Source organism: Pundamilia nyererei, unplaced genomic scaffold (assembly GCF_000239375.1).
Source record: "Pundamilia nyererei isolate P.nyererei 1_Seehausen unplaced genomic scaffold, PunNye1.0 scaffold00110, whole genome shotgun sequence".
Classification (NCBI taxonomy): domain Eukaryota; kingdom Metazoa; phylum Chordata; class Actinopteri; order Cichliformes; family Cichlidae; genus Pundamilia; species Pundamilia nyererei.
In genome coordinates, this window is record NW_005187511.1 from 17,302 (window position 1) to 44,945 (window position 27,644).

At 39.8% G+C, this 27,644-nt stretch overlaps 1 protein-coding gene and 1 long non-coding RNA gene across 2 annotated transcripts; both read left to right on the forward strand.

The window, feature by feature from the left end:
* Nucleotides 1-1,482: 1,482 nt before the first annotated feature.
* Nucleotides 1,483-3,133, forward strand: LOC102196846 (uncharacterized). The gene is made up of 4 exons (XR_311952.1): nt 1,483-1,521; nt 1,621-1,647; nt 2,103-2,125; nt 2,801-3,133. It is a non-coding gene; the product is annotated as an uncharacterized LOC102196846 (long non-coding RNA).
* Nucleotides 3,134-6,930: 3,797 nt separating this feature from the next.
* Nucleotides 6,931-27,608, forward strand: crbn (cereblon). The gene is made up of 11 exons (XM_005741339.1): nt 6,931-7,061; nt 7,321-7,433; nt 7,569-7,771; nt 9,004-9,153; nt 11,952-12,114; nt 14,582-14,644; nt 14,745-14,829; nt 16,144-16,259; nt 19,387-19,451; nt 22,453-22,584; nt 23,975-27,608. The coding sequence occupies exons 1-11, from the start codon at nt 6,989-6,991 to the stop codon at nt 24,156-24,158; spliced, it is 1,347 nt and encodes a 448-aa protein (XP_005741396.1). The 5' UTR covers nt 6,931-6,988; the 3' UTR covers nt 24,159-27,608.
* Nucleotides 27,609-27,644: the final 36 nt, after the last annotated feature.

The window sequence follows — 27,644 nt, forward strand, 5'->3', positions numbered from 1 at the left end:
CTTGTCTTTCATCATTTCTTCAGGGCAATGCTGTATTATGTCTAGTCTAAAGTATCAAGATCATCAGATTGTGTCCAAAAATTAGACGTTTTGTTTGTCTTTTAATGTTTGTTTTAAGCTATGAAGCAAATACTGATATTAGCAGAAACTCAACACAAACTGTTCAAGAATCCTGTTTGAGACAGTTTTGTATCATGATGTGTTATTCTTCTGGAAGCTGGTGTCAGAAGATGGACATTGTCAAAAACAATACTCAGGTAGGCAGTGGTATTTAAACAATGCTCTGCTGATACTGAGGAGCCTGAAGTGTGCCAAGAAAATATCCACCATGCCATTACACCACAGGCAGCCTGAGCTGCTGATGCACAACAGAACGAAGCTGTGCTTTTGTGTTGTTTATGCAAAGTACTGACCCTGCATCCTAAATATTGCATCAGTATTCGAGAACCATCAGATCTGATGATGTTGTTTCAATCTGCTGTTTCTAATGTTTGTTGAGTCTGTGCAAATTGTAACCTCAGTTTCCAGTTCTTAGCTGACAGGAGTGGGAATAAGTGTGGTTCTGCTGCTGTAGTCCGTCTGTTTCATGGTTTAAACTGCTCTTCTGCCGACCTTGATCGTAACAAGTGTTTATTTGAGTTACTATTTCCTTCATGTCAGCTTGAAGCAGTCTGACCTCTGACATCAACAGAACATGTTCCCCCAGGCAACTGCCGCTCACTGGATATTTGTGGATATTTTTGGACCATTCTGTGTAGGGCCTGGAAGTGGTTGTGTGGAAAAATCCCAGTAGTTCAACAGTTTCTTAAATACTCAGACCAGCCTGTCTAGCACCAAGAACTATGTTTAAATTCACTTAAATCACCTTTATTTAACTCAATGATAATCTAAAGTTAATTTGGTTTGATTTAGAAACACACATATACTGGTTATTAGATTAATTTTTAAACACTTTCAAAATATACGTGTAAAACAGCTGGAATGAATGAAAGATCCAGGTGAACTTCTAAAGGGACATTGAGATAAAACAGGATCTTCAAAGCAGGTTTGTGGCTATTTTGTGAAAAAGGTGTCAGAAAGGTCTACGAACAATGACCTGCACTTTTGGTGTTAGTCCACCATTGTGTATGAATATGTGTATTTCAATACACACACATATTGCATTATTAATTAATAATCAATTACTATGATTAATATTTATGACTTTAACAGCTGATTCAGTAATTTTGTGTTAGTAATGTAAACTAAAAAATGCGAGTCTTAACAACACATAAAATCAATATAACCAACTCGACTGCAGGGTTAATTTTGTGCTCAACGGAAGGTCGTCGCCTTTAGAAAGCAGGAAAAGTGGTTGGAAAATATCACCTGGTTCGCTCGTACGTCGATTTGAACAGTTGGACTACATTTCCCGTTGAGCTGAGGCGCTTCAGCTGTCGCCTGAACATGACGTCACGACACTTTTAAAAGCCGCTCGTTTTCTTCGTCACATCCTCTTTCCGTTGCTCTTCTCGCTTTGAGGTATGTTGAGTTTATTCCCCGCTAACAGGATCCAATTTAATCTGCTAATTTAACCGGTCATCCACTCTTACTGATCACTAATTGTTTTCATTTTCACAGAAACCTCTCCACACGATGAGAGCCAAGGTGAGATAACAAACCAATATCGATATTTCAGCTGTTTGTGTCCTCTTCCCGCGCCAGCTAATGCTGCTAGCTCCTTCCTTAAGCTCTTCGTGTTTATATCATTAAATATACCCTGCTACCCAGCTCCTTAAAATATTAATAGAATTTTAAGTGATAACAGGGCATTAGCTACATATAGTAGTATAAATGCTAATACTACTAGAAGCTTTTCTTTGGGGCATCTTGTAATGTTGGCACCGTAGCTAGCTGGCTGAGCCCAGGCAGCCATGCGTGTTTGAAAACAGATCTGCATGCAGCGTGACAAACAACACTGAAATGCTTTTTAGTACAAACATGTACTGCATGTTCTGAGGCCCTGTAACTGTCTGCATCACAGTAAGCATGTTGTCCAAGTAGTGGCGCAAATGTGGTCTTGATGTACTCTTAATGACTGTGCTTTTCCCCCCTTTTTTCAGTGGAGGAAGAAGCGTATGCGCAGGTAAGCATAATGATAAACAAAGAAAATGTCTTTGTCAGCTCCCTAATCCAAGCTGCTTAAATTTAGGCTAGACAACACAATTGTTTAGGCTTTGGAAAAGTCAGGTTTATAAGGAAGGAAGTTTTTTTTTTTTTTTACATTTAGTGGATATCATTGAGCCTTAACTGTAAAGTATGTTAGGTTGGGCTTGTTCAAATGTTGACAATTGTTTGCCCCTACGTTTCAATTGGATGCAGGGAAAATTATATCTACTGAAAATGACCTGGGTTATATAGTTCCTGAGCAGCATTACTCCAATAACTGAAATTCAGTTTTAAGCCAAGTTTGTACAGTGTCAGTGTTTAATTTAAAGATGTACAGGTTTGTAACTGAGGGAACACTGTTAAAAAGCTTTACAAAATGAATGAATAAATGAATACACGTCAATGTACTCACAAACTCGCTTGGTCTAGGTGGTGATAAAAATCATTAAATAGAAAACACTCCTGTCCTGTCCTTAACAGCTGAAGGGAAATTTACATGATTGGTCCGATATTGATGGGCATCACAGGGCTGTCCAGTTTTGGTCATAATCTCGATAACTAGTATTACTGAATTATAATTTAACAATTTTTGTTACTATCTTAGTCCTTTGTGCTATTGAGTGTTTTACTGACAGCTGCTGTTTTCCAACAGGCTGAAGCGTAAAAGGAGAAAGATGAGGCAGAGGTCAAAGTAAGCCCCTCCTCCTGCCTGCCAGCTGTGATCACATCTGAGCCTCTCCAGGTGACTGACATGCGGACGAAGGGGGATTGCTCGGCGGTTCCATCAACGAAATTAAAGGCCTAAACCCCCGATTTCAGATGACCACGCTTTTCACGGAGCCCGCTGTGACAGTCTGACTGGAAGATGGTGAAGATGCTGGAGAAGAACATGACTGCAGCTGCGTTGTTCATGGACCATAATGCATCTTGTTTCTGTACAATTGTTTGTGGTGTTTTGAACAATAAATGAACACTGTTAAATTACCACCAGTTTAAACCTCTTGATTTTTATGTTATAAAGTAAGGCTAGGTTGACTGACTTGTACTTGAAATAAATTACACTACAGGTGTTGGATGTATCCTTGATTCAAATGGCTAAATTACGGCAACATGTCTTGCAGTTGTCTAGAAGCCTGGTAAGGAACTACTAATTTCATTCAGGTGTGTTGATCCAGGGTGTTATCTAAAACCTCCAGGACACTGGCCCTTGAGGCCTGGAGTTCGACACTACTGAATTACACAATGTGTAGGTTTTATCAGGGCTGTCAGGCAGGCTAACTACATGCAGGGAGTGTTAAATCTTAATGTGTTAGCTGGATGAAAAGAATTGGAGGCAAATATAACTGCAGGTGATTTATCCAAGTGCCTTTTAGAAAAATTGCTTTCGATCTGAGATCAAAAAGGTTAAAGTCCTTCAGTTGGAAGACAACTTATAGTACACGTTGTGTTTAAAAGCAGAGGTCAAGATTGACTCCTGTGTGAACTGCTAAAGGGTCAGCTGTGACACCGAATCCTGGTGGCAGTGTTTTTAGTTCAGTCAAGTTGTAAATTGCATCTTGCTGATGAAATGCTGCTGTTCAGGGCCATCCCACAACAACAGTCATTTCCATTATTTTTCATCTCTATTTTCAACCATTCTGATTCTTTGTTTTTAGCCCAATGACATAATGCAAAATCTGCTACATAGTTGCTCATTCGAAATAAACTTTATGAATGAAACGATCAAGTATGGACATGTTATTAAAGTTAATAAAATTTCATACTATTAAATTTCTTGCAAAATGTATGAAATGTATTGAAAGGGACAAATATCCCCTTTGCAGGCATTAATATACACTGATAATGAGTAGATGTGGATTAGAAAGTCACTATTCAGTGTATTCAAGGCTAAGTACCTGACAATATTTGAGTAAATGTAGTAACTTGCCCTTTGTATATGCCACTGTAAATGAAATGCCCTATTTCCTGTATATTCTAATTTAAACTACATCGTTATCTCCTTATTCTCTTTTCAAAACCTGCTGGACTATAAAGGTTTACTTTAGGAATATCAAACACGTGGTTTGATATGAAGTAACCTGCCAAACGGTCCAGTCTGGTCCATCTGATTGCTTTGAAAACTGAAAAATTTCACAGAAGATAAGGTTAGCTTTTGGACATTAAGAAGTGTGGCAATTTTAACTTGAATAGTAGCTATCAATGGTAGCTATTCATTCAGAATGTGTGGATTTCTGGAATATATGCATCCCAAAGTTTTTGAGTTTTTTTAAAAAAAATTTATTTGTTTTTTTAATTTATAAGTATACACAGAAAGACTATATATCTCTGTTTGAGTTTTATAATTTAAATTAATTTACAGATCGTTGCCTACTGGGTAAAATACGACCAACTGTTAACCAACTGGTCTTCAGATAACTGAAGAACCTTTGTAACACAAGTAACGACATCATTGTAACTGTAATTTAGTTACAGAATTTAGTGCAGTAACATTTGCCTTCTGGATGGCAGCAGAGTCTTTCAGGCTGGAGTCAAAGAGTTTTCCCAAGCTCTTGACTGGTTGTTCCGTTATGGACGGGATTATAGTTCCTGAGATTGAAAACCGGAACTTGTCCGTCACCTTTCCCTTCTTCAGCACCATAGATCTTGACTCGGAAGGTTTGACACTCATCCTTGCCCCTGAGATGAGACTCTCAAGACCTCATAACATCCACCTGCACCCTGGGACTGATGGCATCGTGATGGTGAGATGCCATCAGTCCTGACCTAGTTAGCGGCCCTCTACACTCCACCTCAGCGGCCTTGACCACCATGTACATTGCGAGAGCAAAGAGCATAACTGAGATGGTACAGCCTGTTATTATACCTTTCCTGAGGCGATGCCAGTCTGAAGTCACTGACCCAGAAGTGACCCTCAGTCTGAAATTGCCATAATAATCCAAGATCTTGCTGGGAACATGGTGGAGGTGTAGAGCACGCCCAATCAGCTTGTGTGGGATAGACCCACAGGCATTTGTCAGGTCAAGCCACAAAACAGCTAGGTCGCCCTTGTTCTTGTGGGCTCCTCTTATAAGGTGTGTAACTACGTTAGTGTGCTCAAGGCAACCAGGAACTACTGGGAGCCCGCCCTGTTCTGAACTGACGGATCAATGTAGCTGCTTCTAAGAAGACACTCGGTCAGTCTCCGGGAGACGATGCTAAACAAAACCTTCCCCTCTGCGCTCAATAGCGAGATGCTCCAAAACTGGTTGATGTTTTTCGAGTCCTCCTCTTTGGGAATCCAGACTCCCTCTGTGCACCTCCACTGGTCATCAACTCTTGCTCTCTGCCATATCACCTTTAAGATCTTCCACAGATGTCGGAGAAGCACTAGGCAGTGCTTATGGGACCTGGGGAGGATGCTGAGCAGGCTGACTTGATGACCTCACACACCACCTTCAAACTTGGCTCTGTCAACTTAAACTCTGCTATGGGGGGTTGACGAGAGCTTCATTAGGTCCCAAATCTTGTTCCCTCTGTGGGTCACTCATGATGTCTTGAAGGAAGTGACTCACCTCCTCTATTGAGCATTTCAGCTGGCCGCTGTGCTTGTCCCGAGCAGTTGTTTTAGCAATAAAAGCTGCTCGTTTCCTGGCTCTCTCTCTTCCCCATCTCCTGTGCCACTCTGCTCTGTGGAGGATTATCAGCTTTTTCCTCAAGATGTCACGCAGTCTGTCCTGACTCTCAACACTCTTAGTTCTCAGACTGGAAATCAAACGTGTGATTAAAACACAAGTTTCACTTATAAATACATGTTCATACTTTTATTTTACAATCAGAGAGAAAGAAAAAGAGAAGGGAAAGGTGCAGGACAGACAGAAAGGTGACAGGCTCAGGCTATATACACTAGTACAAAAATAGCACAGGGAGTATTTCCTGTTTTTATTAGTATTTATTTTATTAGGGGTACTAAATAAGATGAGAGCTAAGTTTAAGTATAAAGTGGTTAAGTTTGTACACTGGCCAAATGTTTGGGTCCTGTGAATAAACTACTATTCTTTTAACTTAACAAGTGAACTGTCTGCTTGTTTCTTCTTAAAATAAATATGGCTCAACACCACCAACAGAACCAGCTAAGGCAGCATAACCGAAATAACCGAACTAACATTAACATTAGTGTAATCGATCGTGCTGTTTTTGCGGGGCTGTAAAAGTGATTTTAAGCTCAGTGTCAAGGTCCTCCTGTCCTCCACAGCTGTCTGCTAATGTTTATGCAGCATTCACACCCTTTTTACATGTTTCAGCTTGTTCTGTTTGTGAATATTCTGGCATTAGTTATTCATAAAATCATAATGTCTTTTTAACGTTAAAGTCGATCTTTGAATGGCGTGCATCATAAAGTAAAAGCTTTAAAAGCAAGTGGAACCTGCATTAAGTATTAACTAACATCACTAATGTCAGATAACTTTGCTGACATGCAGCCAAATTGAACTTTTTCATGATCTTTGTCATTGGAACATTTGTATCGCTGCACAAATAAGTGAGATAAAACCCAGTACTTACTTTTAAAATTTTACTTTTTGGCTGTCGCGTTTGAGCCATTTTTAAAAAATTGTATTTATTTATTATTTCTAATTTCTTTTTAAATTTGTTTCCTTTTTTCTCTATTTTTTCCCCCGACGTGTTTTTTTATGCTTTTGCTGCATTTATTCTGCTTTCGTTTGGCCCCTCGGGGCCACCGTAGTAAAATGGCATTTCAACAGTGTGCATTATGTAGCGATGTCGCCGGGGGGCGCTATATTTCCACCGGGTCCTGCACATTGATACGCCGTAGAAGAAGACTTAGTATTGTAAACACAAGGATATGGCTGACGAGAGGGGTGGAGGGGAAGACAACGCCAACGACAACATGGGGAACCAGTTACAGCTCTTACCAGGTACCCGTTAAGCTGACCGAAAGCCTGCTCGGTGTTTTCACCGGGACAGTGCGTTTCTCTTCCTCCTGCTAAATGCTAGCTAACACACCTCCACAGCAGGCCACTGTTAGTGATCACTCTCACTGTCTCAACCCTCTGCTTTCGCTTTCTTTTCAATTATGCCATCAGTGCGATTTATTAAGGTGAAGCTTTTACGTCTAAGGCTTGTCAACGAGCTACCTAACTTAGCCTCTCTGTGTACACTTGTGCGCTGTGACAGACAATGAGGAGGAGGAAGAGGAGGATGACATGGAGACCGAAGATCGAGACAGTGAGGAGGCAGAAAAGCCCAACATCATCACCTTTGACCCTAGTCTTCCCACATCACATTCAGTGAGTCATGCATCACAATCCCTCTTATTCTAACATCTTTTTTTTACATGATTTGCTTTCATGCATGTGATCCTTCTCAGAGTTTTAGTTTCTCTGCAGCTGCTGTGTTAATCTAACCCCCTTTTTGTGTGCCAGTACCTGGGTTCAGACATGGAGGAGTTTCATGGCCGTACGGTCCACGATGACGACAGCTGTCAGACCATTCCCGTGCTGCCACACACAGCTGTGATGCTGGTGCCGGGCCAGACGCTGCCTCTGCAGCTCTTCAGGCCGCAGGAGGTCAGCATGATGAGGAGCGTCATCCAGAGAGACCGCACTTTTGCTGTGCTCGCACACAGGTGTGTGATGCTGTTAAAATCTCTGTGTATGCTGGCAATCATGGAAAGATGCACAACTCCTACAAATGGAAAGCATTTTTTTGTTTTCATTTGAAGAAAATACAGTTGTGGTCAGAAGGTTGCACACACTCATCATAGGCATGAATGTCACTGCAATTTTGGGCTTTTAATGATTTCTTTGAACTATATCAGAAGTTTGAAATTATTTTTGGATTTTCTCTAATCCATGGAGGGTTAAAGTTATACACTCTGGCTTACACACACTCACTTAAATCTTCAAATATGTCAAGGTTATGCAGTGTCTTTTAACCTGACAAGTCTTAGGTCTATTAATATCTCATTTCTGATCACGATTGACTACAACTGGTAGTGTCTCTTTCCCAGGATTGACCAATACTTAGAACAATGGGAAAGTCCAAGGACCTCACTATAAAACCAAAATGAATGTTTATGTTTTGTTTATTTGTTATGGTGGCACAGGTATATAGATTTTCCTGCACCTCAGGTGATTGCATGAGGGTGTGGTCACATGTTATTTACCTGACACTGGCGTCAGGTGAGGCTGCAAACCTAGTAACACAGTACTAGCTGCATAAATATGGTGGTGATAGCATCATGGTCCAGGTTTGTTTTGTTGCCTGTGGCTCTGGTACATGGCACAAAGTACATGAAATAATGAAAGTGTACCACCTCTAAATTCTTCAACTTTAACTCACTCACAGCTAGATGGTTAAAACTTGTATAGAATTGCATCTTTCAGCAGGGCAATGATCCCAAACACACACAAAAACTTGTTTTGGAATGGCTAAAGCAGGTAAAAGCTTCTGGAATGGTCTTTCTAAAGACCTCAAATCAATTGAAAACTTATAGACAACACTTAAAAGCCAGGTCCATACCAATCAATGAATTGAAACACACTCTTAACAATTCTGCCAAGAAGAGTGGCAGATCCTCTGTGGATTATAGAAAATGGGTTATAGAAAATCCCAGATAAATTCAGGCTTGTGTACTCCAATTCTTGTTTTAATGTTTGTTTGTTTTGTTGTTGTTGTTGTTGTTGTTTTAAGCCAAAATTACTATGGCATTCATGTCCACGTTGAGTGTGTGTGTAACCTTGTGAACACAGCTGCAAATTTCCATGACTCTTCTTTATGTAAACTGTTTCTTGTGGGTCACTGGTGGATAATTCTCAGCATTTCATTTCAATTTCTGCATCTGGTGTGTGTCTGCAGCGATACGGGTGAGCCGGATGCAGAGTTTGGAACTACGGCTGAAATCTATGCATACAGAGAGGAGCAGGAGTACGGCATTGAAACAGTCAAAGTGAAGGCTATAGGGAGGCAGCGATTTAAGGTCCACGAGATAAGAACTCAAGCAGATGGGTAAGTTGAAGTTCCCTCATAAAGCATTAAACCAAAGGTCGGGGCTGAATTCTTACTGCCAATCCCTGGTTCAAAGATGTGTGACAAATCAACAAAGCCACACATAACCCTTAAAAAATGCCAAATGAAATCAAATATATGCAAAGGAAAAAAATGCAGCCAGCTGTGGAACAGAAAATGGGTGCAAAACATTTTTCTTGTTTAATTCAGAGTTTCTGCAGTAAAAAAGGAAACTTTGTTTCTTGCATTTAGTGAGACAGCTGTTTTCTACAGGAGTTGCATACCTGCAGGTTTTCAGCCTAGTCAGAAGCACATTTAGATGAGAAGGAAAACTATGTCAATAATGGCACAGAGACACACCGTCAACAGTCACACAGTATTTGACCACTAGGGGGCAATCTAACACTTGATAAAATCAACTAGAAACACAGGTTTTTATTGCGTCACAAACTGCTTCAAAACAAGTAGCATGGAGGCTGTCTCTAATAGATTTACTTAAAAGAAATGTAGTTTCTTAAAACAGCAATTCAGCATCGCGCGGATGTGCATGTGGATGTGTAGAGGTGATGTCAGCTCTATACCTATCTATATTACCAAGAGGTGGTAAACAGGCACTATACAATATGAGATATTATGATTTTGAACATTCTGCAAAATGTTGTGTATTTTAATAACATACTGTATATTGCAATTTATCATCAACTGCAAAGTATCTCTTTTATCCAGTAAGATAATGTTATGTCATTTTAGTTCTTTTTTTTTTCTTTTTGCTGCAAAATGAGATTGTCAAGCATAACAACACTTATCACTAAAAGTCTGTAATCAGTCTACCTTTGAATGGGGCAAGTTGGCAAGTACACGCAGTCTGTTTCTAATAATTCAATGGTAAATCATTGAAATTTGCATATCTGTTGCTGTCTACATAAACTGAAATTCACATCTATCTATTACATTTATGCTCAGCAGTCTTCCTCTTCCATTGGAACAAAACCAGAATACAACCAGCTGACAGCCAGTTGTGTCGAGTCCCCTCGAGTTGTGCTCATTGACAAAGACTCATTCAGACTGATGGCAAACTGTCTGCATTTATAAATTAGACAGCATGTCTGTGCAAACCTTTAACAGTCTCTCTGTGAGTGACTGCAGTCAGTTCAAATCAGAATGTGACTGTTTGCAGAAAGGATGTCTCCTATTGGGTGATCTGTGCATTCGCCTTATGACTGCACAAGTGGTCATGACTGTGCAACACTCAAGTTCTGGGCAACCATCTCGCCACCATAAGTCCTATTTTTACTTGCGTCACTGAGTCATTAGCTTGCTTTTAATTTGGAAGTAGCTTTGTCAAGCTAAGCGTGTCCAGTGTTGGATGGTTTTTCGGTTGAGATGATATAATGTAAGTTTACTTGGCTAACATTATCACAGGATGATGATGCATGAGATGCCCTCTCGTGCATAGTACTCCCAGAGTATTTTAATGTATTTAATAAAATATCAATATTTAGTGTCTCCAGATCCATACAATATCACCACACAAAATCACAATCACAATACTATGCTTTAGCAATATTTTTTTCACCGCCTCTAGAATCATCCTCACATGTTGAAATTTATGAAGAGGGCTGTTGCAACAACAGATTTACGTTTCTGACTTATTCCAGAGTTCAGTGCAGCTGCGTAAATGCAAAGCATATTGTCTTTTTGGACTGAAAACAAAGGAAGCATTGATAAAGATGTATCTATTGAAGTCATGTAATAGATCATATTAACCCACATCCTCCCTGGAAATCATCAGCACATACTGTCCATAAAAATGAGGCTTTATTAAGGCATTTTCCTTTTCTCTAATTGAGGTTATATAATACACATACAGTGGTTGCCATGATTGTGTTGACCTTCTGTTGTGACTCTTGGAAAATACAGCATTTAATCAATCACTCAATTACATGCAGTCTGCTCTTTCTCTTGTTTAAAATGAAAATATACTTTGTACTTTTTCTGTCTATTCTTTCTATTTCAGTAAACATCCTCCCTGTAATGTTTCTAAGATTTCCTGCAGAGGGAAATATTTGTAGGGTGTGTCAGGGATAAGAATCTGCCTTTCATGGGTGGAGGTGGAGGGTTATCAGTCACATCCAGTAGAGACAGTGAGTCTGTGTTACCTTATTTGACAGAGGTCTGTGCATTTTCCCAATATTTTATATAGTTTGATAAACAAAATGTGTATCATGCTACAGAAATTACACCCCAGTTAACAAACCCTTAAAATCTCTTGACTTTTATCCCCCCTCTTTGAGAATGGCACCAAGCTCATTATGTGGAAGCTCATAATTTGATATTTGAGTCTGAATTATTACTTTTTTTTGGGAGGGGACTATGACAAAATGTCTCTCAGATGTGTAAAGGGATGAAATGGCTTAGTAATTATATTTTAGATCAGATTAAAAGGTCATGTCTGGACAGACATGGATTTAGCCCTACAGCTGTGAGGCAGCGTTTCTTGTTTCTCTGTGGTCTGGCTTTGCTTTGTATTTCTCTGCACGAAGTTCACTGAGAATAATCTGTGTCGGGCACTGGCAAAATATTTCTTATTGTCGAGTGAGGAAAAAACCCAGATGGCACCTTTTTGTGATCACCTCAATGATCCAAACATCCTGTAATGTAGCGTTTGGCCAGTGCACCATTTGTTTAATCTACTATTCGTCTGCTCAGTTTCACTCATATTCTGCTGTCATCATTCACATTTCCCTTCTTTTGTGTCACGGGTCTTTGTTATTGTCTGCTTTTGTTCCTCTTCTCAGGATCAAACAGGCTAAAGTGCAGATCCTTCCAGAACGAATCCTTCCAGACCCCCTCTCCGCTGTGCAGCTAACGCCTCTGTCCAGGCTCCACATGCACCCTTCTTCCAAACCTCCAAGTCAGAGCTGCAAACAGGCTCAGTGCTGGTGGAATAACTACAAACAGGTACAGAGAATCATGCACAAACATGAAATCTGTGTGCGCTTTCTAAAAGTAACAGTTTCTACTTTTGGAGATGTTTGAATCAGATGACAGTGACAAGAAAGTTAAGATGAATTTCCTCAGCTAAGATGCAAAATGTATTTTTCCACTTTGAGAAACTGTTCAGTAAAACATCAGATCAGTCGGTGCCTGTTCAAATAATCAAAGCCTAGTTTTGTGTGAAAGTGAAGACCTGAAATACATTCAAAGAATTACTAGAAATATGTGGTGAAGTTTCCATTTGAATCATGAGCAAAATGAGCATTTTCACCCTGAGACTGAATCCCACCCTAATCCTATACTGTTAGATCCAAAGGTTTTTGGACAGTGACATAAAAAAAGATTATGCCTCTCTACACCACCACAGTAGATTTTAAATCAAATCACAATTTTTCCTAAAATGTTGCATTAACTACCTAAAAGTAATTGGACAAACTAACATAATGTTAATTACATGGAATGTCTTTAATACTTGATGAAAGTCTGTGGACATAATCAAAAGCTGTTTCCTCCCCTGAGACCCTCTGCTAGACCTTGGCTCTCTCTGTCTTTAGTTTTGTCTTTGATAACTGAAAAGCATGCTCTGTTGGGTTGAGATCAGGTGACTAACTTGGCCACCGAAGAATATCTAAAATATTTTGCCTTGAGAAAATCTCAGCTTGCTTTTGCAGTATGTGTTGGGTCATAATCCATTTGCAGTGTGAAGTGCAGGATTTGGTTGAATCTGAGCAGACAGAATAGCCCTGTACACTTTTATCAGTCATTCATCCTCCTGCTTCTATCAGCAGTCACATCGTCAATAAACACTAGTGGTCCAGTTCCACTGGCAAACGATACATGCCTGTATCATGACACTTCCTGCACTATGTTTCACAGATGTATTTTGATTTGGCTCAAGGGCTGTTTTTTTTTTCCTTCTCCATACTTTTCTCTTCCTAGCTCGTACAAGTTCTTCTTGGGTTCATCTGTCCAAAGAACTTATTTTAGACCGACGCGGGCTCTTTTAGATGTTTTCTGGGAAAGTCTAATCTGTCCTCTTATGGCTGAAGGGGTATTGTCGTCATCACAGTTAGCGGGATGAACTCGAGAATGAGGCAATGTTTGAATTTAATACAGTGGGTGCAGCTAATAAAAATCTCAACGACCTTGAGTTTGAGCCCAAGGTCAAGTTTTCTGAAAATCTTTTAAACGCAGTAACACAAGAAGAAGTTCATGTAGGGTTTTGAAATTGATCCCACAGGTGTCTCTGCTACTAGGGTGAGTCATACCATTGGCGATTATCAGTGTTTTTGTTCTTTAGTGTAACCAGTAGTTTGCACCTTCTTGTAAATCCTCCTTTCCCAATCATGAAGTCATCTCTTAATTGTAGACTTTGACAATGATGCAACTGTATCTCACTGAGTGTTCTTGACTTGGTCAGATGTTGCTATTAAATTAATTTGGTTATGATCATTTGGTAGGGGTCGTCTGTGGCCTTTCAGGCCTTTGATTGTTGATTTGGACCTAAAGTTTGTGCTGTCCCTCGTAGGTTTATTTACTTTTTTCAGTCTAATGATGACCTCCCTCACTTCCAACAACATCTCGCCAACGAGGGAAGAGACCTCATCTGCCCATTATACTGATTAACATTCAATTGTCCAATTACCTCTGAGCCCCTGAAAATTGTTATTAAAAACAATTAAAAAAAAAACCCCAAGATAAAAACGTCTCTAACTCCTAAACTGTTAATGCAGTTAGTAAAACTACTTGAATTAAAGCTGAAATCCTGCCAATTCAAACACATTTTGATTGTCTGATTCAGATCTGTTGTGATGAAGTACTGAGGCAAAATTCTGGGATTTTTACCTCCATAAACTGTAAATGGTAAAAAAAAGATAAGCGGCTTTTTTCTGTCTTGTAATATTAAATACTGCCTACATTTAACTGAGTGCTGAATTAGCTTGATATTTTTATGGTTCAGCATGTTTGAAGTTGGGCATGCTAATCTTTATTGTTTGACATTTCCAAATACAACCTGTACATATAACCTATGGTGTGTTTAGTTAGTACATAGTTCATTTTAATCCAGTTCACTCACATGAATTGACTAGTTGTTGCAGCTGATGTGTTTCATAATGTAAAGATGTGAAATAAATCAATACAGTTAAAAACAGTAGAGAAAGTGACTTAGTGCAGATGTGTTGGCAGGTGTTAGATTGTTTTAGTAGGAGAAAATGTTAATGTCTACTGTTAAAGGAGAATAAGTAGATGACATGTTAAGGTATCTGTGCAGGTGACATTAACACTGGATGTGAAAGTAGCCCATGTGCAAAACCGTGACCTGGAACATGCTACTTTTACTTCTCTATATGACAAAAGGACGGATCTTGTGTTGCTTCCATAATCATCAGATTAGATTTGATTTAAGTGATACATGTGTTATTGACCACAGAGAAAGTTTCACTGTGCCAGTCTGACGCCATGGCCACCCTGGGTCTACGCACTCTATGATTCAGTAAGTACTGCAGCCCGCGGCACTTCCTCCTCTATATATAAACATGACACACAATGAATATAAACCAAGATTTCTCGGCTTTTGGTGGTTCACCTCACAGGAGTCGCTCATGAACAGGGTGAAGAAACAGCTTCACGAATGGGATGAGAATCTGAAGGATGATTCCCTCCCGGCGAATGCAGTAGGTCAGACTATGTTGATTTTATTCCAGAAGGTACAGGTACAGATGCAGACAAAATTATTACCTCCCCTATTATTAAAGCGATGAAGTCAAGGGGAATTTCTACATAGCTTTTCTAAACACACTAGTTTTTTTGCAGAATGTCACTTGAGAAAGTGTTGTGCCAAAAATAAAATAAAATAAGTTTAGATTTAAGAAAAGGAATTGTTGATGGTCACAAGGCAGGAGATGGATATACAAGGTTTTCTGAGAGTCACGAACTGGAGTGAGACGTATCAATAATAAATTCAAAGAGAGCTATTAATACAGAGCAAGCCTGGCAGAGGCAGGAAGCCAAAAAGGCTTCCAAAGGCTCTGGAATGAAAACTAGTGAGAGATGTGTTTAAAGACCCCAGAACAAAATGCAGAGACACTAGTAACTGATTTAGCAAAGTCAGAAATTGTAGGATCAAAGGACACTCACTGGAACGCCGCACAGGAATGGACTGCAAGGTTGCTGAAGGGGAAAAACTCTACTTCTGTAGAAAAAGACACTTTTAAACCAGACTGAAATATGCTAAAGACAACCTGGAAAAAGATTACGCAGAACTATTTGGCCACAGAAACGTTGCTTATATCTGGAGGAAGAAGAGCGGTGGACAGCCCAGAGAGCACCACAATGAAACATGGTGGTCGGAGTATCATGTAGGGATTCTTCGGTGCATCTGGAACTAGGAATCTCATCAAGGTGGAAGGAATAAAGAAGAAAGACATGGAGATTTTAAAAGAAAGCAGTCAGCAGCATAACTGGTTCTGGGTCATTGCTTTGTCTTCCAGCACAGTGACCCAAAACATACATGGCTCCTGGTGAAGAATTGCTATCAGAAGACCAAAGTGAACATTACTGGCTAGTCTGCACAAAGCCCTGGCTTGAATCCGAATGAAAATTTATGGTGTGTACCGAAGACCAGAAGGAGGAGGGGGTGGTGGAGATTGACCAAAGAAGAATGGGCTGGGATTGCTCAGAAGACGTGTGTGAAAACCACAACAAATATCTGCAAGGTGTTACCCAGAAAAAAGGATACGCAATAGATTATTAGCATCAGGGGGGCTAATAATTTTCACCTGATTGTTTCTGTTTCTTGTGAAATTGTTTTGTTTCTGTGTGCAAAGTAAAATATGGTACGCAATCCCTATTGGGAACTACTTTTTTAGGGGGGCTGATAATTCTGTCCTCATCTGTATGTAAACATGCACACTCGCAATTTGTTTGTGTTCGTTGTACTTTCTGTCCTCTTTATTTCATCGCTCTCTTGTCCTTCTGTCTACGCTCTGTCAGATTTCTCCTACAGAGTAGCAGCCTGTCTGCCCATAGATGATGCTCTGCGGCTCCAGCTATTAAAGATTGGCAGCGCCATCCAGAGACTTCGCTGTGAGCTAGACATTATGGATCGGGTAAGTAAAAGTCACCAACAGCCTCGCTGACCTGCCCCAAACCTCAGACATAATTTGTCTTTTGCAGTGATAAGATTCCTACTTGTGCTTTACTGAGCACACAGTGTCCCTCTGGTGTGTCTTGTTATATTTAACCATGTCTGACGGGGGCTGACAGATGTGTTAGTGCTGCAATATTTCAGTTTTCAGAGTCAAAAGCAGCCATTGCAGCATTTAAGGTTAATGGACCGGTATTTAGCATGCAGTGAACATCAGCTGTTTGTCACCTTGAAGGGGTTGATCTGATTTTAAGGAGAGGTTGGACACAGCAAGAGAGCTATCCATATTTCAATTAAAGAAAAAAACTCAAAACAAAGCACTCTGGCCACTGTAGATCTGCTTTTACTCAGTCATGTGGGCCAAAGCAGTCACAGGTTGTTTTTAGCCGTGTTAGCAGTATGGCTTTGTAGTAAGGACACTTACCGTATGCTGGTCAGTGGTTTCATCACTTTGCTGCGATTGAAATTGCTTCATAATTGTTATATTTGGCAAAAACATTTAACTCCCACTCCAGATGATTTGAAATCATCTCTGGTCTGGTAGCTGTTCTTCTAAACCCTTTAGTCAGGTCCGCTATTTACAGAGACTATTCTTCAGGCCCTCTTGAGTCATTGCCATACTTGAGCACAGGAAGACATGTTCCACACATGCTCAGTGGAGAACAGCAATAGCTACTTTGTTTGTGTTCATCTGAAGAGGATGACAAAAAGCTATGTGTGAGTGCTTAATGAGAGTAAAATCAAAGAAGGGAAGGAGAGGAGTTGCATTAAAGCTCCTATATTGTGTAGCGTATTGGTTAATACGGAGACGGGTTACGCCCTCACGGGGCTTTCATCAGCATCAAACACACATTGTTTACTCCTTCTTCTCTTAGATACTCCCATTAGGACTCCACATAGTCGATCATCCATTTTCATCTCTCCCAGTCTTTTTTGTCTTTCTCTGTCACATGTCCAGCAACTGACTGTCTGCTCTCACAACATCCACAAACCTCTTGTGGCTTCTTTTTTTTCCCCTCTTGCCCAGAAGCTCAAACTTTAATAACCTTCTCTTAAAGATAACCATCATTTCTCCTTCCTCTCCATTTTGTCCCTGAGCCTTCCCTCTAATATGCTCATTCCTAATCCTGTCCATCATTTTCATTCCCAGTGTAAATCTCCTTAGCATGAGAAACTACCTACAGTTCTGCTTCCTGACCTTTTATCTCGAACCTGCAATTGAGTCCATAAGTTTCTGTGACATTTCTTGTCATTTTGCCTCTGTACACCAACATAGTGGATTTTATATAGAAGTACTCAAGATTGAAGTGATTGAAGTGCAGCGTTTTAGCTTTCATTCAAAGGTTTTTTACAGAAAGCTTTGTATTACCTGTTTAGGAATTTTGGCAATTTATGTGCATAGTCCCTCATTTTCAGAGGTACAAAATGAACTGGACGATTGACTGACAAGGCTAGTTGAAGCCCTTTCCCCGTTATTTAATGAGAAATAAAGTATATGTAATATATGTAAGTTAAGATCATCTAACTAAGTCAGGTTCTGTCAGGTTCTCCAATCAAGAGTCTTCTTCATGAGTTTTAGACTTTAGGCTCCTTATTAAAATTATGTAATTTTTTTTTCAGTTGCTTTTGAGTCTCTGAAAATGGGAGACTGTATAAAAAAATTAACTGTATAAAAAACCCCCACAGTTAATGCAGGACTTGAAGCGTCTGGAATTAAAGCTCAAAGTCTACAATCTTGATTCTTTAATTTGAAACTCACTGTGGTGGTGTAAAGGTGCTTAATTACAACAAATTATGGACCTAACTGTATATGACACACCCGATCTCACTGCCACCTTTCCTTTTACTTCCATCACAAATCATCCTGATATGCTCTTCACCTTTCTTCCATGACCGGCGGCTGTCTGAATGGACAACACATCTGATATCGTAGTGGCTCACACTATGATATCAGGGTCTTAATCTAATAACAAATAAAAAAAAAAAAGATTGCAATCAAGGTACTTAAAAATATTAAATATAAATCACAACAACAGTCGCCTCATAGCGGCTTTATATTGTAAGGTAGACCCTACAATGATAAATTCAGAGAGAAAAACCCCAAAATCATATGACCCCCTATGAGCAAGCGCTTTGGCCACAGTGGGAAGGGAAAAACTCCCTTTTAACACGGAGAAACCTCCAGCAGAACTAGGCTGGCCTGGAGGGGTGGCCATCTGCCGCCACCGTTTGGGGTAAGAGGATATGTTAAGCTATTTGATGGCAGCACCACGTCTCTGAAAGCTGGGATGAAAACAAAAAAAGTCTGGGAAAGGAAGCAAGGTACTAAAAAGAAATCATTTTGCAACTAATGAATTAAATTGACAAGAGGCCAGTAACATGAGTGGGTATAACATTTTTTTTAAAAAAGCACCTTAGAGAGGTAGAGTTCCTCAGAAGTAAAGATGGGCTGGCCTTCACCAATCTGCAACAAATTGTTCCTCAGTGTAAGCATACAGTACGTAACATCAAATGACTCGGAGAAGAATAGGACAACATTCCTCTCGTCAGTTCTTAGTCATTTACAGACTGATTTACTAACATGTTTTCTATGTTGTGAATGAAAAATGGTTTTAAAAAAACAAAACGTGTGGCTCTAGTCAGTTAGCCAAATCCAAATAATAAGGAGTAAAATTAGAAAAACAAACAAACATCTAATTGGTTAGCAAGCTCAGATGACTGATTCAGGAGGAGGATGGTAAGTTAATGTTAATGCCTAATGTTTTTCCAGGCATGTTTATATAAACAGTGATCAGTGTGTCGCACTTGTGTTGAATCAGAAGCTGAAGCTTGATTTGTGAAGTGCTCGTTAAATGTGTTTGCCCATTATCTGTTGTCCCTTCTTTCTGATTGAGGATAATAATCCCTCTCACCAACGACACTGACGTGACCTGAGCTCGGGCCATGTTTTGAGTCGCATTTGTGGAAGCGTGACGAATGGCATGATTAATATAACGCCCTCAATGAGCCTCAACAGTGGACGCTTTGCTTTGAAAATATGTGACATGTATACATATTGTTAAAACCCTCTTTTCTCTCCTCCTCCTCAGTGCACGTCGCTGTGCTGTAAACAGTGCCAGGACACGGAAATCACCACAAAAAATGAGATCTTCAGGTGAGCGCTTGTTTTTGATTTTTGTTAAAATAGTAGTTGATAGTGATCAGCACATAGTGGTTCCGTCTCAGCACTAGTAACATCCTTCTCACATCACTGGAAATTTGGATTCAGTAATAGAATAAAAGATGATGTAACCAACTTCACAGATTTCACAGATTTCCATGTTCAAGTCGGCAGTTTTTCCTGCTTTTAACAATAATGGAGTGTAGTAGACTTTTATAGTTTTTTGAGTTGTTTCCGGAGCAGCTGGCATAATTGGGGGTGGAGGTTTATGACAGTTTTATTAGGTCTTATTATCAAAGTTCTTGGTTTTTTTTCTTCATTGTAATCACTGAAATTATTAGCACGTCAAAGTTGAGACCAATTTGTCTGTCTGAGAGTTACGTAAACTCTGGGGTTACATCAGGAAAGTAAGTGGTGCTTCTCTACACCTCCTCACTCACACAGTCTCTTATATGCACACTGTTATATAATGTCATTTTCTGACGGTTTGCTGTGTAATGGTTAATCTGTTTGTCCAACAGTGACACAAAAAACCTTGAACAGTCATGAAATTGCCCAGAACATTCTTAGGGGTTTATGAGAAAAGTGCACTCTCTGTTTTGTCATCCATATAATTTGAGTCAGTGAGTGATTATGTGTGAGAGAGGCAAGCAGACTAATAGTTGAAGCACTGCCTCTGACGAATTTACATACTATATGGTGCTAATGCATCTTCTTTCAATGCCAGAGCAGAAGTACATTAAATGTAACCAAATTACCGCTTTAAAGACTGACTGAAAATGAAGTTTTTGGGGCTGATTATACTTAGTGTGTTTGTGTGTGTGGGACATCAAAATGTCTTTTGATGCGTCATTTCTGATTGTGTTTGGCTTTTGATACTTTAAACCTTATTCATGGTGTGGGTTTAGCGCTGTACAGGAGCTGCTCTACTGCCTGGCTGTAGCGGTAGAGCAGCCAGGCGGTAGAGCAGGTCACCTACTAATCGGAAGGTTGGTGGTTCGATCCCTGGCTACTCCAGTCTGCATGTCAAGTGTCCTTGCTCTCCGATGCATCCATTGGAGTATAAATGTGCGTGACCGTAGTTAGGAAGCACTCAGTATAGAGAAAGTGCTTGTGAGAATGGGTGTGATTGGGTGCATGTGGCATGTTGTATAGAGCGCTTTGAGTACTCCAGGAGAGTAGAAAAGAGCTGTACAAGAATCAGTCAATTTACAATTTTACCACTTACAGTACTGTGCAAAAGTCTCGAGTCATCTTCATTTCTTTATATTTTGCTTCCAAGCAGCCAGACTTTCTTGTAACCTTTTCAAGTTGTTTTAAGCAATAGTTCTTCAGGCTTTCTGAAGGTCTTTGGAAGTTTTCCGTTCGACATTTTCACTCCGTTTCAGTGTAAACCTTGTAACTGACTATTTTGAGAGGAATGTTTTTATTTATTAAGCCACGTAACACTGACCTATGGATCATTCAAGCATAAAAAAGACACCTAGCTGAAGTGATGAACCAGTATTGTGTCTAGACGTAATACAAACAACCAATTTTAAATGGCATCTTTAGGTACTTTGTTACTGTCAGCCTACTACAAAACACATAATTTAATCACATTTGTTTTTGTTGACTCTATAATAAATGCCACAGATAATACAGTTTACAGCATAAAATAGTATTTTTTGCACCAACAAGGTGATTCGCAAAGAGATATTAGGAAAACCTGCCATTGTCTATGGTCTGTCCTTAAAGAAATGTAGGAAAACTGGACAGGACAAAAGAAGAAATGACAGGCTGAAGTAACATCAGCAGATGAACAATATCGAAAAGTCTGAAAGACGAATCCAAATTTGAAAAATGCACAATGGAACGATATCAGCCTTGGCTTAGCCTCTCCAGGTTATTGAAACAGTGTGGGATAATCTTGACAGCACAAACAAAAGACAGTCAAAGAAGCTCTTTGAATGTCCTTCAAGAAGCCTGGAGAACTATTCCTGAAGACTCCTTAAATAAATTAGAAGAAAGCTTTCATAAGTAAGTTCAGGCTGTGTTGAAGTATAAAGGTGATCATAGTAAATATTGACTTTCAAGCTCATTTTACAAACTCTTATTTTACCTTAGATACTGTATTTCATTGTTTCATTGCACATGTTTTAATAAATCACTGCACTTTCTTCCCATTTTTCTCCAGGGATGAGTTGAAACTTTTGCGCAGTCCTTTTGAGTTTCCAAATTTCACTCTTAGCTCCATGAAAAGGAGCAAATGTTCTCCTCCAGCTAAAGGTAGATGACAAATAAAGGCAAAAAACCCCCCATCATAAGAAGCCTTAACCTCATCCTAACATAACAGCTTCACTGGTCCTGGAGATGAACACCACTCCTCTAAAAGACATTTCCTCATTTTTTCTCTCTCCCTGTTTTAATGATGCCACTGTGTAATCAGACCAAATGGGTTGTTATCTGGTGGTGCTAAGGTCTTAGCATAAGATTCATGTTATTTTCATATTCTTCTGTCACTCTGAAAGAGATCATGACCAACAGGAGAGAGGTGATTTCTCCCACTAAGGCAGGAAGTGGATACCAACCATGCCAGTAAAATGCCTTCATGGTATATCAGAGCCAAAGTCCTTCCATCTAGTGGTCAAGCATTCAGTTTTTAAAATTGTGTGAGTCATGCGTACGCCTGCAGTTTTATGTTGCATTTTTAGCTTAGCTGAAAATAGCACAGATGAGATTCAAAGTTCTTAAGAAGCTCCACTGAAAACATTACCCAAAAGAGTTAAAATGCTTTAAGAAGGAAATGATGAAGACAGAAAATTTATCTTCATTGTTAATATAAAAATGATGAGCACAGCTGAACTTTTTGGCATTTTTAATTTTAGACCTCTTAAAGCCCGTTTCCCCTTTTCATTTTCAGTGTCTCGCTTTCATGATGTTTTGTTTTGGCTTCAACAGTTTACTGAATTCACACATTTTCCACCTGCCTCTCTCTCTCTGCCTCTCTCTGCAGCCTGTCCTTGTACGGCCCCATGGCTGCGTACGTCAACCCTCACGGTTACGTCCACGAAACGCTGACTGTCTACAAAGCCAACAACCTTAACCTGGTTGGAAGGCCATCTACGCTGCACAGCTGGTTTCCAGGGTAAATATTTTTAGCATACAGCATGAGTGTGCTTTCCATAAATGGATGTTTTAAGTAAGAGACACATCTCTTGATACCTCACAGCCCAGGGCTTAGAATTTAATGGCATCTGGTGTAGCTGCAAGTTGCTGTGACACTGCTCAGTGCCTGAAATTAAAATGCTTTGTACTGTACTTTGTGTCAACTTGGTTATCAATGGTGCATCTCTTTATGCATGTTCAGGTTGTGCAATCTTGGATTCTGCAGTCAGTGAAGCCTCCAAATTACTTACACTAATAATCTGCTCATCCTTCTTCTCCTGCTTTTCCCATTCAGGGTCACAGGGTGTTAGTCTGTCCTACCTGCCATAGGGCAAAAGTGAGGATAATCCCTGGACAGGCCATCAGGCTGTCACTGGGCTCATTTAGTAATTAAATAACCCAATTTAAATTCCTGCAACATGATACCTGTGCAAAGCACTTTATGCTGACAGTAATGTCAGTTTTTCTTTTAAAATTTTAAGGTTGTATCGCTGAACTACACTGTGAGAGATTTGGTGAATGATAACAGAATTAAACAGACCTGTAAGAATCTGTTTCAGAGTTTTAGAAGTTGAGGTTTAGATTCGACCAGGCGAATCAGACTCCAGAGTGGGACTTGTGATTTGGTTCTGTCGCAGACAAAAACAGTCACACTCTTAAGAGGAATGAGTTTGGACACAAATGACTTCTAGACCAATTTTACTTTTCAGTGCAAACGTGATCTGACCTCATTCTGACTCATCTGAGAGATGTACACATAAACAACTCCAGCAGCTGTGCATGCTCTGAATATTGATACACAGATGAGCAAAATCAACAGTTTCTGTAGTTGCAAACCACTACTTGTGTTTTTTCTGCCACATGATAAAATGGGCTACTCCAGTATAATACAGAGTTATTCTAGAAGTTTCTTGAGACATGGTTTGCTTTTGTTTTGTTTTTGCTTTGACTCTGGGCTTACAGAGTAATACTGTGAACTTCTTAGTGATGTGAATTCAAGGTATATTTGACTTTGTGTACATAGTTTTCATTTGTATGTTTCACCTTTGTGATTCGGTGCATTTTTTACTGAGACATCGTTGAATCTATTCTTATGGCACACTCACAGGGAGGACTGTGTTGGCATTAACTTGGAAGTCATCTAATCATGCGGCAATAGAGTACAGTGCATAAGTCTTAAGTTGCACTTTATTTTTTTATTTGCATTGTTTTCTTGCCTCCAAAGAGCCGGACCTCCTTGTAATTTTTAAAGTGGTCCTGAGCAACAGTTCTTCAGGCTTTCTGCTTGTAGCAAAGTGCCAAAAGTATACACAGTACTGTATGCACTACTGATCACAAATGTGAAAATGTGGCACTTTAATTGCTTTCAGGTACGCCTGGACGATTGCTCAGTGTCGAACCTGCGGATCCCACATGGGTTGGAAGTTCACAGCCACCAAGAAGGACTTGTCTCCACCTCGTTTCTGGGGTCTGACCCGTTCAGCCATGCTCCCTCGTATCCCACAGAGTGAAGGGGAGGAGGGCAGAGAGGGTTCTCGCCTCTTCTGTCTGTGATACCAGACCATCTATTTGCCTCATTCAGAAAATTCCTGCAAACTTCCCACAGTCTGCATCTTTAGCCACTGTCTGGCTGCAGTTTCTTCAATCACAATGCCTGTCACCCCTGGCAACAAATTCAGCATATTAGCAGAAAGGTCATTTTGGCCTTCAAATGGCAATTTTTAAGTGCATATTTGAACAGGCTGGATGTAATTATTATTCTAAAAGGTTCTTAAAATGCGGAGGCAGTGTCGAGGTTGAAAGCAGTCTGTTAGAGTGAGAGTCAAACTGAGACTTGCAGAATAGACCATGATATGTGGTTAAGATCCCAGCATGCAGCTGCCTGATCTGCACCTCTTTCCAGCTGTTTTCCAAATAGAAGAACACACAGACCCACAGGGGGACGCTGAATGCATAATACTCTTTACCTTCACCTCCTCTCCTCTGTCTTAGCTGGCTGCATGCAGCTAAAATTGAGATGTCGTCGGCAAGCTGCGATGGCCACTTTAAGCTGTTGTAAAATCCGCACACAGTAATTTAATAGTCTAGCATTCAGATCCTTTGTGAGTTTCTCAGATAGGATTTCTAATATTATTATCAGCTGCGAGAGACCGGTGGAGAAAACTGTTAGAAAGAGAGTGCACTCATGTATGTGTAGATCTGTCACGATGGGAGATATTTTGAATTTTGGAATTGCAGCGGATGTATTTTTGTATGCAAGAAGGTTGGAAATTAAGCTAACATATTCATTGATGTTTGGTGAAACTGCAATTTGTTATCACAGTGGATTTGTTTTGTTCGAAACAAAAGAAACTGAAGTGACAATAATGATATTGTGTAATATATCTGATATAATCTGTGTCTGTTTTGTATTCACTAGAGACTCATTATCCCATCTGGAGACGAGCATCATCTTTGATTGCACGAGTGAAAATTAGCGATGCATTGGTGCCTTGTGGCAGACTGTTTATCAAAGGTCAAAGCCCACTGAGACAGAGCAAGAGGAGCATTTACCCTTCTTTTAGTTTGTTCACGCGTGGTATGTTAAAATGGTGTGCCTACGCTCCAGCTCGGTGTCTTTTGAAGTGCGAGGAATCGGATTCAGAAAGGCAAAATGATGATAAGATTTAAGAGTTATTATTATTATTTTAATATTCTCTTGGGTTTGTAGGGTGACAGTTTTCAGGATTCTGTTGCAAGGGTAATGGCTCACATCTGTATTTATGTACGGTAAAACTGAGGCAGTATTTGTTGTTTATATGGCTGTCGACCGACTGTTTGTAGAGTCTAATTTATTTATTTTTTTGCAAAACTCTTTTGCTGATTCTTTGTTAGGAAATTATCTTTTTATGAGTAAGCTGAGTAACACAATGAGAAATCATCTCGAATGTTTGTCTGATGACATGTTTTTGGATAGAGAACATCATTTTTTGGATAAACGCGTCTTTTTCTTCACTTTTTCTGCTGAGAGAGGAAAACATTGTTCATGTCTGTGGATCACATTAAAGTGGCAATAGATACATTTTAACTTTACCCCTCTACCCTTCCAGCAATGCTCCCCCCCCCCCCACCACCCCTGTTTCTTTCTACCCTTGATTGTTACTCTGGTTGTTCTGCAGTCTTCTATTATCGCTGCCTGGTGTAAGCTATAGTAGTAAGCGCATCTACAGACTGGTTTGCAACCATCTAGCAACCACCAGTTACAAGGGAAAAATGAGCATTTCCTGACTGATTGAGAGTGGTTGCTGGGGGTTAATGGTAGCTGCTGGGGAAGTGGTTGCTAAAGATCCAGATGTGCAGGCCTATTCAGTGACCCCATGGCAACCAGCAGGCACCAGGAGGAAAAACTGCCAACTAGTTGACCAAAATCTCCTTGTGATTGCTTTGGCTGCTAGCATATTGCTGTGGTTGTAGTTTGAATTGAAGTGTGTGAGTGTGACACAGACAGGAAATAGAGAAAGTTCACCTTCACAGTAAAAGTTGTCTCAGCTCTGCAGCTAATTTATTCAAGCCACAATTTTTCTTCAAGTTGGGCTAGTGTATAGGAAGTATTTGCAGACGAACATTAAAACCACATGCAACACCTGTGGGTTTTGGTGAAACATCGTGTTTGCTTACGATTTCATCCAGTGAGAGCCAGAGACCTCCGCGAACTGGTGCCAAACATTCGAGGAACATATCCCATTTAAATTTGGCTACACCTACCCTCAAATGATGTACAAATGATCCAAACAGGTCTTCCAGAAAGCCGTCATGAGACAGAAGCTGCCCAGGAACGGGAGAAGTCCTTTAAGGGACAGAAGGTGCTTGGCCATGTTTAAATCAAGTATACTTTCTGCTCTTTCAGGATGGAGTCATAGAATTTTTATCATTGGAGCCTCTGATAGCCACTACATTGTAATAGCTACTTTCAGCTGCTGCATCAGTCAAAGGGGGCCACCAAATATTTGACTTACACTTGATACCCTTCCTTATGCAACCCCAAAGGGATATGTTTCTCCTCCTGGGATTTAACCAGGGATTGTTTGCTTGTCAGGCAAATGTGTAAATGTGTACATTATGTAATCCACATTTTCTTAATGAGGATTTAAAGTAATTATTGCCACTTTAAGCCACATCCACTGCCTGTTAAACAGAAAGCTGGAGGAAACTGCTTGTATGTGACAGTAATTTAACTCAAAAATTGAAAAGCAAGATTAGTGGTTCAATCAGGCAGAGGCTCATAATATTACTACTTAACTATTAAACCTTAAAGAAAGGAGATGATGGTACAAAGTTGTTTTTTTTTTCTTTTTTGTTTTGTTTTGGCCTTAGGACAGAGGCACATTAGTTGTTCTCACTGGTTTCCAGTCTTCACGCTAACCTAACCAGCAGCTGGTTCTGGGCTTTCTTCTAACAGACATGTCATATTTCTCTCAGCATTAAAAAAACAAACAAGCCAATTTCAAAAAAGAATCTATTTCTCTAAAGGGGAGCAACTTACAATTTCAAATTTCTTCCTTGTTATTCTTACTGCTGAAACATGAAGTGTACAGAGTTGTATTGATACTTGGTGGGCAAATACCTTTGTTATTTAATAGTTTATCTAGATGTAATCCAATCACCAATCTTCATATTATTGCTGTTCCCTCAAAAATCTGAAAATGTGAGCTTCCGAGTATTTATTTTTTAAGCTTTTACTCATAATCTTCATATTTCATATCAAAACACTTTGTTTCGTCGAGCAGATATATCCGCTTTGAGAGGAGCTCAGAAATTTAAATGACTGTCTTGTGATCTTTTGATGATATTCTCAATCATATAACTGATTTGAGTGTTTGCCATGCCGTCTGATTTACACTCACATATTAAAAACTATAACCTGGATGCTTCACTGGATAAATCATCTGTTTGCAAAAGCCTTTGCTCGTTTCACCAAGCCATTCGTTGTACCACAAATTTAAATAAACATGCAGGTTCCAAGCAGTAGCTCTTGTCTGATTTACATGTTTGTCTAAAGAG